Source organism: Syngnathus scovelli, chromosome 3, assembly GCF_024217435.2.
Source record: "Syngnathus scovelli strain Florida chromosome 3, RoL_Ssco_1.2, whole genome shotgun sequence".
NCBI classification, from domain to species: Eukaryota; Metazoa; Chordata; class Actinopteri; order Syngnathiformes; family Syngnathidae; genus Syngnathus; species Syngnathus scovelli.
Window position 1 is genome coordinate 23,836,591 of NC_090849.1, and position 14,331 is coordinate 23,850,921.

The following is a 14,331-nucleotide window of genomic DNA, read 5'->3' on the forward strand; positions in this document are numbered from 1 at the left end:
GCTTCATTTTACATTATTATTGTGCTCTTATTTGTCTGAATTTTTCTTTTCATTCACTTCCTCTACTGGATCTCATTAGATTACACAGTTGCTTTCTAGCCTGATGCAATTCCCGGGAAAGACGTTTCAGCCTCGTAAAGATATAAACCATTTTATTGTCGTATTTTTGTTTTCTTCAACATACATCAGTTGCATTTCATTTGGGCGCGACAGGATGTGAGCCAATCTACCTGAGCTTCTGCAGTTGGTCACATGATGTCACAGATTGAACACATGACAGTGATGTCGCAGGCAGGCAGGCACAAACATTGCAGGCAGACGCACACGAGAAAAGACATCTTAGAAAATGAGGCAGGCATACAGATACTTTACAGCGCCAACGGCAAACCATCAACAAGCATACGGTATAAAATACAACCATCATTTATTTATTAAGGACTAAGCTATGTACACAGAGTTAAAAAATAAATAGTCTCAATTCAAGTGGGTGCAAACAACTTTTTCCTCTTTACAGTCTGATACATTCATTTATAGCAGGGGTGTCCAAGCATTTCCTTCCAAAAGCCACAAACACGGAAAGATGTGGGGAAAACCCTAGTTTGAAACATAACCCTAGTTTGAATTGCTAATTTGAATTGGTATCTTTTTAATATCTCCATGAACAAGTTATCGATATGATGTATTCTTGTATTATTTAAAAAAGAAAATTCAATTTAATTCTCCCTCTTCATTTCACTTGCGTTAAAATTTTCAGTATTCACAAGCAATCTCTTCCAAAACTGCACTTTTTTTTTTAGCGGGACGCAAATGGCCCCCGTGTCAAAGTTTGGACACCCCTGATTTATAGCTTCGAAATGCTAATGACAAACACTTTGGTTTGCTTGCAAATGTTCAAAAACCGTCGTAAACTAAATCCAGAAATGAGTGGGTACGCGATATTTACGAAAGGGCCCGGCTCACAATTCCTTTTTTTTTTTTTTTTTTTTTTTAATTCATCCAAACGGCACCATGGAATCACGATGGAGACAGCAACAGCTACGCAGCTGCAGGGGGGACATCAAATGGAAACACGACAAGAGCGGTGAAAAAGCCACCTTGGCTTTGATTCCGTAAACACACGAAACCCTGGCTCACACACGCTTCTCAGATCAGCGTTTGAGACGGGGTGGATGGCGAGGGCGGCCTGGGGCACGGCATCACGCACAGTCTGTGTTTCTCTGCGTGACTGTTTTTGTGAACCAGCTTACAATCTTTCAGTCATAACCATTCAAGACATTTCAGACAACTATATGCTTGCAACTTTGGTGAATGTCCTTTCTTCTGCTGCCCAGTGCTTGGATGAATTTGATAAAAAGATTGTGAGCCAGGACCCCTCAGTAATGTGTCATAAATAAATAAATAAATACATCACGAAAACATTTGCGACATTGCTGCGTTTTGAAGTCAAACTGCATTTAAAAGCATTTAAAAACACGTTGTGTGTGCGTTTGTGTAGAAAAACAACGTGGTAGCGTTCTGGATCGTTCAATCCAAATGGCTGCCATCGGTATCGCAGGAAGACAACATGAATTATTTGAGTGGCACTTCAACAATGCAAGATTTTTTTATTTTTTTTTGGTGCATGAAATGTAGAATTAGTGTGATAGGAGGAGGACCAGGAAATGATGTACTTACAGATCCATCCTCTACCATCTTTTGTTTTTGGCCAAATAGGGATAATAATTTCTTTTTTCTTTCAAAAATTAAACATTAGGCGCCTGTAATGGCCACGTTGGGTTCCGAGCGGCTCCCACCTCGCTCTTCTGAGAGTCCAGTAATGGAGCAGCGCACAGGAAATGGACACAAGGCAAGACTTCTACCCGGGGTTGTTTTTCTTCCTCTTATTTGGACTGGGATTGGGATCTAGTTTCAGCTCTCGGTACTGCACCTGTTAAAACACACACGCCTAAGTACACATACACACACGTGCACGCCACCCGGTCAGGTGAAGCGAGCAAAGGATGCTTGAATAGCACACAAAGCCTCCAGAGGCTCTCTGACTCCAGCTGTGTGGAACAGTGGCCTCAAGGAAGGGATTACACACTGATTACAACACACACACACACACACACACACACACACACACACACACACACACACACACACTCGGGCCTCGGAATATCCATAAACACATGCTTCCACAGATGTGAAACAGTGGCCTAAGGGAAGCGATCACACAATCAAACAGAGGACAGGGCAAGGGCTCATGAGAAAGCCTGAAAGAGACAACAGACTCATCATGAAGCACAAAAACATATTGGAAGCCTTTGAATGACCGTTTGGATTTTCTTTCACTTTTGCTGCTAAGTGCACGCTGACTAACTTTGCCGAATTCATTAGCAATGTTGCACATGTAAAAAGCATTAGAATGTCATTTATGTCCTCCATTGTGGGGGTGTGAAATCTAAGAGAGAAAAATGCTACATCAATAATCATGCCGGCAATTTGTGTAGGTTTAAAAAGCAGAATTACATTTGGACCCCCCCCTAAAAAAAAAAAAAAAAAAACTAGGCTGTGCTGTAATCCAGAAAATCTGGTTGTGGAAAACTAATTAAGTGTGCCAGCATCTAGTGGTCAAAAGTGAAATTACAGCACAGTCCACCCAAAATATATCTTTGCATACACTCTCAAATTAAAGCACATCCTTCATTTTTTTCCTGAATGCTGTTCTCGGATATACAAAAAGTTTGGCCACGGCTGTCTTAAGTGATGGACATTTCGACAGTACTTGGCACTTCCACGCAGCAGCTCACGGCGGACGCATACATGACAATCCCGGCAGATCACTGATCAGAGCTCGCCACCGAGTGAACAAGCACATCAGCACAGCCCGTCTGTGAGATTCCTGTGAGGCGGATGTACTGTCGGCTACTCCGCTTGTCTGTCTCACTGACGGACTGACTGACTGACTGACTGACGTCCTCTCTGATTCTCCGCACAGACAACAAGTTTACATCTGGATGCTCGCTGTGTTCTCGCTTGTGGTGGACAAGCGAGCGTCGTCGCTGGTGAGTGATGGCTGAACAAGCCTTCATCTTCTTCTGCTGGTTGAGGGAAGCTCTATCGCTCTCCACTGCACGAGGATACATAAGTGTGTGTGCGCCCGGATATGAAGACGGCCATAAAAATCGATGGATCGTCCACAATGAAGAAACAAGAGAAGTGTGATGGACAGAAAGATAGGAGGAGGGAGGGGCAGACAACTGAGTGAGCAACAGTGGACGGGCGAGGAAGCAAAGAATAGAAGAGACGGACAGAGGTGTGGACACCCGGCTGATACTGCTCTCATGTGGGTGTGGATCCTTTTATAGCTCTGCCAACTCAAGCAGACGACGGGGCAAAAACCCAGGGGGCTGAGTATATGACCCTGCGGATGTGTGTGATGTGGATGTGTTGTTGGGCTATAACAATCCTGACAAAGTGCCAGTGGCACATTTTAATTTATTTTTCACCCTATATGTCACTGAGATAATAATCTAGGTCCGATTTACTATTAGGATCTAGTTGATTCAAATTTGTGCAGCAAAACTTGCGGCCGAGAGTCGGCCACTCGTGAAAACTAGTTGGAATTTTCTGAATTGCAGCATATTGACAAAAAAAAAAAAAATCCAAATCAAACCACTCCAATAGTTTACAGCTAATTTCCACATTTGTTAACATGCTTCAAGAAAGCGACAAAACTGGGACAGCTATTGTACAGAATCGCAGGTTGTTAGCGGCCCCATTATACGGCCAAACGCCTACAACAGCAAAAAAACAAAAAAAAGGAAGTGGCAATTTAAATCCGCACGCTGACATTCCTGTCCAAACACAAAAACTTTGCGTGCACATACAAACAAAGAAAAGTTTCCTTGTCGGTAAAAAGAAGCGAAGGGGATTGACAAAAAAAAAAAAAAAGGTGAGGCGGGGAGAAAAAACAAAAAACAATATCTCAATCAAACAATCTTTTCCTCTCTGTGAAGAGCTGCCAGCCGGGAAAGAAAAGAACAACGCTGGTGCGTCACAGGTTGAATTCCACCTGTGAGGTGACAGGCCTGCCTGACGCTATATACCCTGGGCTCAGCCTCACCTATAACAACACAAACGGCAAAATAATGCCGACAACAAGCGCTAGTTAAAGTGGAAAAACTGAAGAAAAGGCAGAAAGTGGGGCGTTAGCAAAACAAAAGCAAATCGCAATTGGGTGAAAGTAAAATGCGGCGAGCAATTTGGTAGCGTGAGAGGGAAGCTTGAAGGGGAACACAGACAACAAGAGTAAAGAGCCAGCAGTGCTCAAAGGCCGCCCCACCCTCGCTCCTCTCTCTCCCCGATGTTGACAGTACAAGTGCAAAACAGTCTTTCAAGTGCGCTCGGCTGAAGGGGCGCCGTGTACTGTGCCGCGCTCGCTTAACGGTGTTACCCGCAAAGCGGCCCGAAACCTCACCCACTGTCTCTCACATTGAACCTTTGCCAGTGTTTTCATGATGCCAGTGTGGGCAGGACGAGGTAAAAAGTCAGGTAGGTGGTTGGCGGTGAGAGAACAAAAATGCCAAAACTCAAATGCAAGTGGGTGAATGAAGTGATGTTGGGAAACACATTTCAATGACTCTGTATCAAATTTTTTCTCATATATTTTTTAACAAACATAAGCAATATATTGTTCTATATTATTAATTTAATTTAATTTAATTTAATTTAATTTAATTTAATTTAATTTAATTTAATTTAATTATTATTATTATTATATCAATTGTTTTCTCATATATTTTTTAAAAAACAAGCAATTTATTGATCTATATTAAGAGTTTTATGGGTTTCGGTCTACACTCAAATAAAGTTAAATGAAATAATAATAATAAAAATAATTGAGATTCAAGACAGTACAATTAGCTTCACGCCACACACAAAAAAAAAGTTTTAAATGATCAAATAAGGACAAAGCAAAGGTGAACAAGCCCCCCTAGTGGACTTAGCACCTAGCATCTGGCAACACGTCATCCACGTTAACTATCCCGCCTTTGACCCGTTTATACACGCTGAGGGTTTAATCCCGTCTATAAATGTTGTCTAAAAATATTAACCTAACTCCCTGCTGTTCATTAGGCGCTAAATTGGAACCCGTGCTTATTTTTGTACTGGGGCCTGATGGAGCACCTTTACACCAATCATAAATGGCCACTTGGCATGCTAATTGCATTGGGCACTCCCCAGCTCACGCGGCTAATGGCGTCGTAAAGCATAATACTGCACCGACACCTCCCAAACGTCAGGTAGAGAAGACGGAAGTCCATAAAGGTGCTCGCTTCGGCCACGTTTGAGAGGACACGAACTCCCGGATCATGTCCGTAAAGACGGCATGTGCTCGTACTGTATCTAAATCAATTTCTTCGGTAGACGCGGCGGCTTTAAAATGTATTAGCGACATAAGCCGGTCTTGCTAGCCACAGAGAAACTTTAGGAAAAGGTGATAAAAGAATGTCAGCCAGTCTGTTGCTCCCACAAGAGATCTCGACTGATATGAGTGTTTGCTGGAGTCAGTCATTTGTGACGCCAGAAAAGAGCATACCTTCTCGAAGAGTAAAAAAAAAAGGTTCATGAAGCAAATTTGAAGCTTCATTTTCTCATCACTAGTCGGCAGTGTTTTTTTTTTCACATAACACATTCCAAATAAGGAATTTCTGTGACACTGAAATGATAACAGCTGACGCCATGTGCACCAAGCAGACCAAATGGCCCCCAACCCCCAGAGCCCCCATCCAGCAGGCCCTCATTAGGGTCCTTGTAAAGGCCTGGTACCTGCTGGGCTTGTGCCCCTTTACATCCCTCTCCCTTTAGGCTCCAGGTGTGTCAGGTGGTTGCACTTCACCAGAGGGGACAGCTTGGGCTAATTTAATGTGACGGCTACCTGCCTCGTGCAAATAACTGCAACAGCTCCCCGTGACCAAAAAAAAAGAAGTGTACACGCAGCACCGTAAAGTGGCGCAAGGGACGAATTGCGGAAAGCGCAGGGGGTCTTGCAGAGGAGCGAGGAATATGACCTTGTAAAGATGAAAGACGGCAAGCGATCAAAGAGGAAGTTGGCCGTGCTGATGTGGCAAGGGGATTGATTGGTCATCAGACCTGAGGTCACAAAATGTGTGTGTGTTTGTGCACGCGGGCACAGCAGGGCACAGCGGGGCACAGCGGGGCACAGCGGATACGACGCATTCTGTTGCACTTTCACAAGCTGCTGCTTAATTGCACTTTAAACTGCATTTTGTGACGTCCCTAAAACACATTTGTAGTTTTTAGCGACAAGGAAATCTGAGCTCTAAGTTTATGTGGAGGAAAAAAAAAAAAAACATGTTGATTTATACTTCAGAGACCAAAAGACTAAAAAAAAAAAAAAATTACAAACCAACTCGCTAACGAGCTTTGTGAGTGTATCATTTTAAACCAATCAGCTTTGTTATGGTATTGAAACTAAATCCTATTTGATTACATCCTTATCAAAAAAAAAAAGTGAATTTAAAAAAAAAATGGCAGCTAGCGTTCAATAGATGAGAGAAGGTTGACCCACCACTTGGACATCAGAGGGCACTCGGGACAAAAAGTCCAAGATCTCGTTGTTGTCAATGGTGTAAGGGTCTCGCAGCTTCTTGGTGAATTTATTCACTCCTGTATGGGAAGAGACACATTTTATTCATAGTTCTACACAGAGGACATCGATATGATCGCTCTACATGTGTTGCTTCACCGTTTGTGTTCTAAGAGACATTTATACATTCCTTCCATATGAAGGCCGCTTGTGAATGTAGCTTACCCCAGGCTAGCACAATGTATCTGAGCGGGATGAAGTAAACAATAACGGTGGCCATTCCAAGAGCGACGATGGCCAGCCAGCTTAGGAAAGGCACAGTCCAATTAAAAGTGCTGGAAAGAGAGAAAAAGGGTCGTGAGAAAATATTGACAGGGTGGGTGGGGGGAGGCGTCGGTGTGTTCAAGCAGTATATGATTCAAGAGTACGGAGGATCATCTGTTTTGTCACGCTGGCGCCGTTTCCGAGGCGTACGTTCTAATCGGGCTGGCAAGGCAAAGTGGGGCGACCTGGCACTGGCGGAAAAACACCGGGACGTGCGGAGCGCAGCACAAAGCGCAGCGGGCCGGGCGCCGAGGAGCAGGCTTACGACTCACTTCTTTATCCTCTCGCCATAGGAGGCCACTTCATCCAGCGCATTCTGCACGCTGATACACACGTCCTGAATGGCATAAATCTTGTTCATGAAGCCCTTTCTCTCCGAGTCCTGCAAAGGCACAGATAGGCTTGTGGGCAAGGGAGGAATAAGCGGGCAGTGTGCGACGGGGAAGAGATGGAAGGGAGCAGGGAGCAAAGAGAAAAGGAGAGAGGCTGGGCAAAGGCATCTTTAGTGCAAACAATACGCGGTGAATGGCGAGCCAAATCGCCGGATATCCTGCTCCGATTGACTGTGTTCCTTCCAGGCCGTAATAGAGATACAAAGTCGGCAGAACAAATCAAAATGCTTTCAAAAGCTCCGGCAGACAATTTGAATATGTTAATAGAATGGCAGAATTGAGCAGAAAGCCAAATGGAAACATCAATCTTTGAGCTTTTTTTTTTTTTTTACGCCTCCCTCTCTCTCGGTGCTGCCAAAATCGGGGTGAGCCCGATTGTGCAACTGCCCGGCACGCTGTGATGATGTCACGGTGACATCATTATCATTGACGACGCAATTCTGCTCTCTATGACCTGTAAAAAAAATAATAATAATGAACCGTGGGACAGACCACCCAAGACAAACAGATATAATCGGTCCAAAGCAAAGGAGTTATTTGTCTTTCCCATCTTCCCATCATTCCATCTGCTTTTCATTGCTCGCTAAAACAAAAATCTCAGAGCATCCAGTCTGTTGTGGTTGCCCTGTCCGGGCCCATCCCATCCCAAACCGGGACGTTTTTTTACCTCCGAGGTACACGGGGGAGAGGTGTGAGAGAGCGAGCGGGGTGGATAGGATAGGTCAGAGGTCAGTGGAGTATAAACCGCTACCACATGCCCCTCGGACTCCTATTTCCTGTCTTCAAACGAGAATGGCTGAGGCGGGAGGTAGTAATAACATAAAGAGCCACGGAGATCCTTGTTTTCCCAGCTTCCCCACTCGCCGTGCACATATGGAGACCGGCAACCTGTTCCTATAATGGAACCCAATACACACACGCACTCGCAAGCCCCACAGCTATTAGATAAGCTTGATTTGCACACCTGGTCTTGCTGAGTAACTCTCAAAACATGATTACGTAGACGCCGACACAAAGCAAAACCATGGGGCTCCTCTTTGACTCGGTTTGCGTCCCTTCTCACCGGATATTGATGCAAGGCAGTTTGACATCGTAGCCCAAACTCATGTCGCTGAGATGACTCTCCAAAGAGGCCCACTCAAAAAAAAAAAAAAAGACCTGTCAGTCCATCTGTCTCATCCTGTTTTATTTTTCCAAAGCTAATCAAATGAACTCCGCTTGGTAAAGGTGCAGCAGCCCCTGCTCGACGGGTATGACAAATCCCAGCACCTGAGACGAGAGTGCACGACTTGAATCATTCCGACAGATCGTGTAATAAGCCCGCCTAACGAGTGAGGCATCGTGCATTTTAATGGACTGCAAGTGCGCGATGTGTTGTGGCGATATGTTATAGTAACTACCCGCTCAGTCGGGGGAGCTCCAGATTTGTGACTGCAGTCAAATAAAAGGACATTCAATCTTAGTTATTTGCTCGATTGGAAGTAAGATGTGCTAAAGTATGGCTGCTATGGGCAGACGCTATATAATAGTACAGTAGAGTACTGATGTTCATAATAAAAGCAACTGTTTGTTTTTTTTACATTTAAAATTTATACAGATTCTGAATAATAATAGCAAACAAACCACTGACTTTAATATTATCAGAGGTCGAAATATGTTCAGTTCTAACAGATATATTCATCATGACTACCCTTATGAATGTAATATATATGTATATTATATTGAGTGTATTAAATCAAATGTTACTCGCAAGCACCTCACTCATATTTTGGCACATGCTAAAAATATAATATAATGTTGTGTAGTGTATATCAAAGGTCGATGGAGAATCTCTAAAATATTAAGATACTAAACGAGTCTAAGTCAAACTGACATGATTTCCTTTGGGCATCTCAAACTCCTTGACATCAATTAACTCTCATCGGGCAAGCGAGAGAAAAATCAAGGGATCTCGTTTGTGTCCGAGGTTTGCGTCATATGTTTGAAAGTGTGACGTGAATTCGAAGGAATTACTTTAAGACTGAAGCCGTTCGCTTTCCAAGTGCGTTGTTCCAAGTTCACCGCGGGAGTGCTCTCATCAAGGAGGACAGGGGAGGCAGCGCTTGTTAAAAGTGATGCCGATGCATAAAGGCACAGCGTACGCACAAACAGGCTAACCAGCTCGGCGCTAACTTGTGGGAAACCCGCTCAAATGCCTGATTAAATATTTACCAATAGAAAAAAATATGTGCCGTCACATGCCTCTCTTCCATGATGGCGCGTCCATAGAAAAAACTTTGCAAGGACATTTTGTTCTTCCCTGACCTAAAGCCTGGAGCCAACCAAGAGCGGACACTGAGGACAAAGTCAATTACAATGGACTCAAATATCTGTCCTATATCTATTGCTGAAAGCACAGAGCCATTTTGAGAGTTGCTTTAACCTAAAATCACATCCTTCTCTCTTTGCCTTACTTAATAAATATGACAAAGCAGACATCTTCTGTAATGTTCATTGACACTAGCATTGAGCTAGCATTTTTTTCTATGGGGGCTGCGAGACAAAGGGGTTTTCCCCCAAAAAAATTGTAATTTACAAACCCCAACAATTCTGCATAAAATGCCGATAAACATCCATTATGTGTTCCCTACAGAAACTGTGAATGTGGGGAAAAAAAAACTGTAAAAAACAGAAAATACCCAAAGGTCATATTTCGGGAGGGGGGAGGCAGTGCCCCCGCAGCCCTCCTCTAGCTCCGGCAGTGGCCTAGTTGGAATCAAACGTGACTGCTGTGCTAAAATTGCACCTGTTTCTTATTGTTTCTCTTTCCACTCGTACTGTAAAAATTGAAATGTCAAATGAGACGTGACAGAATGCTAATACGGGGCTCCCACAGGGCAACGCAAGGCATCCTTGTTGATTTTGTAGAGAGCGCAGACATGATTTCCACCGTGGGGGGAAAAAAAAAGGACTTTTTGCATGTGCATTTGGTGAGTGAAGCAAATGATTTCCAAATTTAGTCCATGAATAATAACAGTGATTTTGCATATTTTTACAGTATTGGTTAACACATTTTCTGTCATGATGTTTTCATTATTTCTAGGAAGTATTCACATGGACAAATATGAGCTAGACTGGTTTTTGTTTTTTTTAAAATAAAGAACTTAAGTAAAGTTTTGGCTTTGCACCAAACTTTACATCTGTGATGATATAAAGGTCATTTACATCGTTGGACTTTTTCAACAGTTACATAAACACGATATACGAACACGTGTTCTGAATAGTGATCCTCCCAACTGGCCTACTCGCTTCAATAATATCACACCTCTGTCAGGAAATGACAAGTCAAGACAAAAGCCCTTCGGCCGGGCTCAGCTCTACCACCATGCAAGCTGGCGCCGGGCCAGCATTGCACGAATGGAAAAGATGTTCTTTTTTTTTTTTTTTCCTCAGCCTTTGATTTTGTTTTAAACAATTTTAAAGACATCTCTGTCTTTCCCTACTTATATGCAGATTTTTATACTTAGTGTATAATGCTTTCTGGCTGTCATGAAGGACATCATACACATGGGAAGACAAAGATGATGTTAATTAAAAAAAATCTTTTAAATTAAATTAATTTTAAAAAAAGATGCATACTAATATGCTCAATGGTTAATCCAAAAGCGTCAAAGTCAAACTACAGTTAGGACGGCCTGCTGGAGGTGGACCGGGCAGGCCAAGTAATTAGTCTCTTCACCTCCTTGCTGCCCACAGCAGGGATAAAATATACACCAAAGTTAAAGTCAGGAGCCAAGGGAGAGTGGCAACTTATTTAGAGTCTGACCTCTCCTAAAGACATTTTTTTTTTCAGGGTTACGTCCTCACATATAGTACATATATGTATTTTTAGAAACAATTTCCCCTTCTCAAGAGTCCCAAATCTCAGGAAAAAAATAGATCAGGACATGTGACATGCCTGTCAAGTGCATGCCAAAGCAACAGGAGGCGCTGTAACCTCGAGCAGCTATTTTAGCCAATCAGGAAGCGCTTTGGGAAAAGGAACACAAACAAGGAATTGTGCAAAACATCACGGAATCATCAAAACAGTGGCATGTGATTGTAGCCCCCTACCCCACAAAAATATTTTTTAAATGTGTCTCATCACCACCAGCACTGCAAGCACTCCATCATTTTCAAGGTCGGCACACCCGCACCTCATGACAAACACCCCACGACCTCCTTGCGTGTTCCCCTCTTCTCACCTCCCACAGACCCCAACCTAAAGTGCGAGCCACCTTGCCCGATATTCCCCCTCGCCCCCCCGCCTCACCTCTGCTCCCTTGCTACCGTGGTCTCCTTTGCCTGTCCTTCCCCGCATGCAGCCTGGCTGAGTGTGATGGATGGGACAACATTACTCTTGTCCTCTGTTGGCCTGGTTTTGCTGTTCCACACCATCCTTCTTTGTCCATCCACAACTGCGAAGCCATCTTTAGATCTCTGCCAGGGCTTTAATACATTAAATCAAAAGTTGGAATGAATCTGTTGGCGCATTAAACAATGTCTCGGTACTGACTACGACATTTGTCTGTCAAACGTGATACTACTTTTTTGTTCGGTAACATTATTTGTGCAGTTGAATTTTACTGTAAGCTGACACATAAAATTATTTTACTTTAACTGAAGTATTGGGTATTTTTTTATACTTATTTTAAGATGAAGTCATACATATAAGGTTAGCTAATGTTGCCAAATATTTTATTTAATTAGTAGGAATAGAAAGAATATGAGAATCCCTATTTTGCTAGTTATGATTCTGTTTTTTTAGATTTTTCAGGATTTTGTTTTACTTCAGAATCTGTATCAAGGTACTTTATAGAAATATATAGTGTTAGAATATTAAAATTTTGATATTATGAGTCACTACAGTAATGTATTGCCATAGAACAAATGGCAAAATTACAATGGATGATTATTTTAAAACACTAGCAAACAAACCAGCACAACCAAATATATTCTAAGTCGATATTATCAGTCTTTTTGTCAAGTGGCAGATTTTAGTTTTCTTCTAAATCAACAACAAAAAACTTTTAACATTTGCTTTTTTTTTTCGTTTGGGTAAAAAAAAAAAAAAAGGTGCAGTGAAAGTGCACTGGTGTGAAGTGAAGGGATCACATCTTCAAAAAAGTAAATAAAATATGCATCTTCTGTGCTCATTACAGATTTATGACTCTTGTTAAAAGAAAAGGTGGCGGCTGCCTTCTACCCTGTCTGACTTTCAAATCCAGACGACACCGCTGTCAAGTGTTGTGCTCCACATTCTGTCCAATGAGAGACGGCCGAGAGTGAACGTGTGGCGGCGGCGGCGGCGGCGGCATCCTCTTCGGTGGCGCCGCTCTCCAGAAGTTACTTTGGGTGCATGCGAGCACACGGGAACTCCTCACCTACAGTGCAGCAAATGTCTTTTCTGGTGCTTTGATGCATAGTTCATCAGTGAAAAAGCGCAGTTGGTGCAGCCGCGCTCGGATGTGATTGAGAACAATAACAGCTGCCGAGTAAAACAGAAGACTGAACGAGCGTTGGGATTTTCCGCGCAATATGTGTATGAATTTTCAGCAACTTTTTTTTTTTTTTAAACGAAAAATTGCTCATGAGCACGATTAAATCACCAAAATGCCTCAGCACCTGTCTACATCTGCTTCGGGTACTAAGGGGAGTATAAAAGTTTAGCTTGTGGGTTCTTAATTAACTTTCAGCCACCTGTTCACATTTGTCAGACTTTTTTCAAAAATATACACAGCATAAATTGAAGTTATACTTTTTGCTAATAGGAAAATCACCATTTTTTTAGTTCAGTGCATTGATTTGTGTTAGGCTGATTGGAAAACAGGCATTGGTGCCACTGTTCATTTGGTTCAGTACAAAAATCTATTCTGGAGTTTCAAAAAATTGCAAAACCATAACCGATTTTCATCCATGGAACTTGACGCGAATCAATAAATGGTGCGCTGTGTCCTCTACAAAGGCAGAAATTACAGATGTTAGCTTGAGTTCCTCCCAAAGTCACTCTTAAATACCTCACAGCACACATTCCCACTGGCAGAGGATAGTTAACACACTGTCACACTTCAATCTACAGCTGTCACCTTGCAGCACTACAGGGAAGTAATATAAAAAGACAGGAACAGACCGCCATGCTCTAGGCCCCATTAGTGCCCTCCTTCCATCAGACTAAAGAAGAGCCCCTCGAGGTAGGACTGGGTTAAGTGCAGAACGTGCAAGTGTGGTCAACCATGACGCGGACAGGGGACAGGTACACCCGACAAGACAGGAAGACGAGATTAAAGGAAGCAACGAAGAAGACAGCGACACACACCATGCTCACTTACCACCATTACTAGCATCCACTCAAAGTGCCAGGAAGACAACAAATCCTCAAGGGTACGGTATTTATCATGGCTGTCGTCCCCGGCCTCTGGTTTAGTTTCCTTGTGGATAGATTACAGTCACATTTGTCTTTACTATTCAAAAAAAAAAATAATCTGGTCTGTCGTTTCTTTACTTTTTACAGTAGAGAAATAAACAGTAAACAGTCAAGTTGATAACTGAATCATGTTGCTCATGCTAACATTATTAAAAAAGAAAATGTCCACTATGTCGTCGTCCACCCTGTCAGCAACTTCACATATTTTGCTTGCAGTTAATTCGAAAAAAATGAAAAAGCATGCATAGCATCTACTTTTATGAATATGAAATGAAAAGCATTTCATTGGAGATGCGAAGCGGCACATTGACTTCATTACAAGTGGAAGCATAAATAATAAACGCAAAAAGTGAAATATAAAATGTTCATAGTTTACCAAGTCGACAAACTAATAGTTAACAGATTATGAAAATGAGGAGAAAAAAGACAAAAGCCGCATCTGCGTCTGGAGGGAATCGAGATGATCCACTTCATGTTTGTGTGTGGCAAAGCAAAGAAACAAGCAAACAAACAAAGCCCAAGAGTTTGCATAGAAAGACAATGCGCCTTCACACCTTTCGCCTTCCTCCCTCCTTCCC

The 14,331-nt window shown here is 42.6% G+C and overlaps 1 protein-coding gene across 15 annotated transcripts in view; it reads right to left on the reverse strand.

Annotated features, from left to right (window-relative positions):
* Positions 1-135: 135 nt before the first annotated feature.
* The window catches only part of mctp1a (multiple C2 domains, transmembrane 1a), a 64,907-nt gene continuing 50,711 nt past the window's right edge, over positions 136-14,331 (reverse strand). For 7 of the 15 annotated variants that reach the window (XM_049762183.2, XM_049762185.2, XM_068650140.1 and 4 more), the window contains 5 exons: positions 13,659-13,757; positions 7,192-7,301; positions 6,821-6,930; positions 6,578-6,675; positions 136-1,927 (listed from right to left, as the gene is read on the reverse strand). In XM_049762183.2, coding sequence (XP_049618140.1) covers positions 1,856-1,927; positions 6,578-6,675; positions 6,821-6,930; positions 7,192-7,301; positions 13,659-13,757 — 489 coding nt within the window. In that variant the 3' untranslated portion in view covers positions 136-1,855. The other 8 variants (XM_049762184.2, XM_049762196.2, XM_049762195.2 and 5 more) reach the window with 6 other exon arrangements.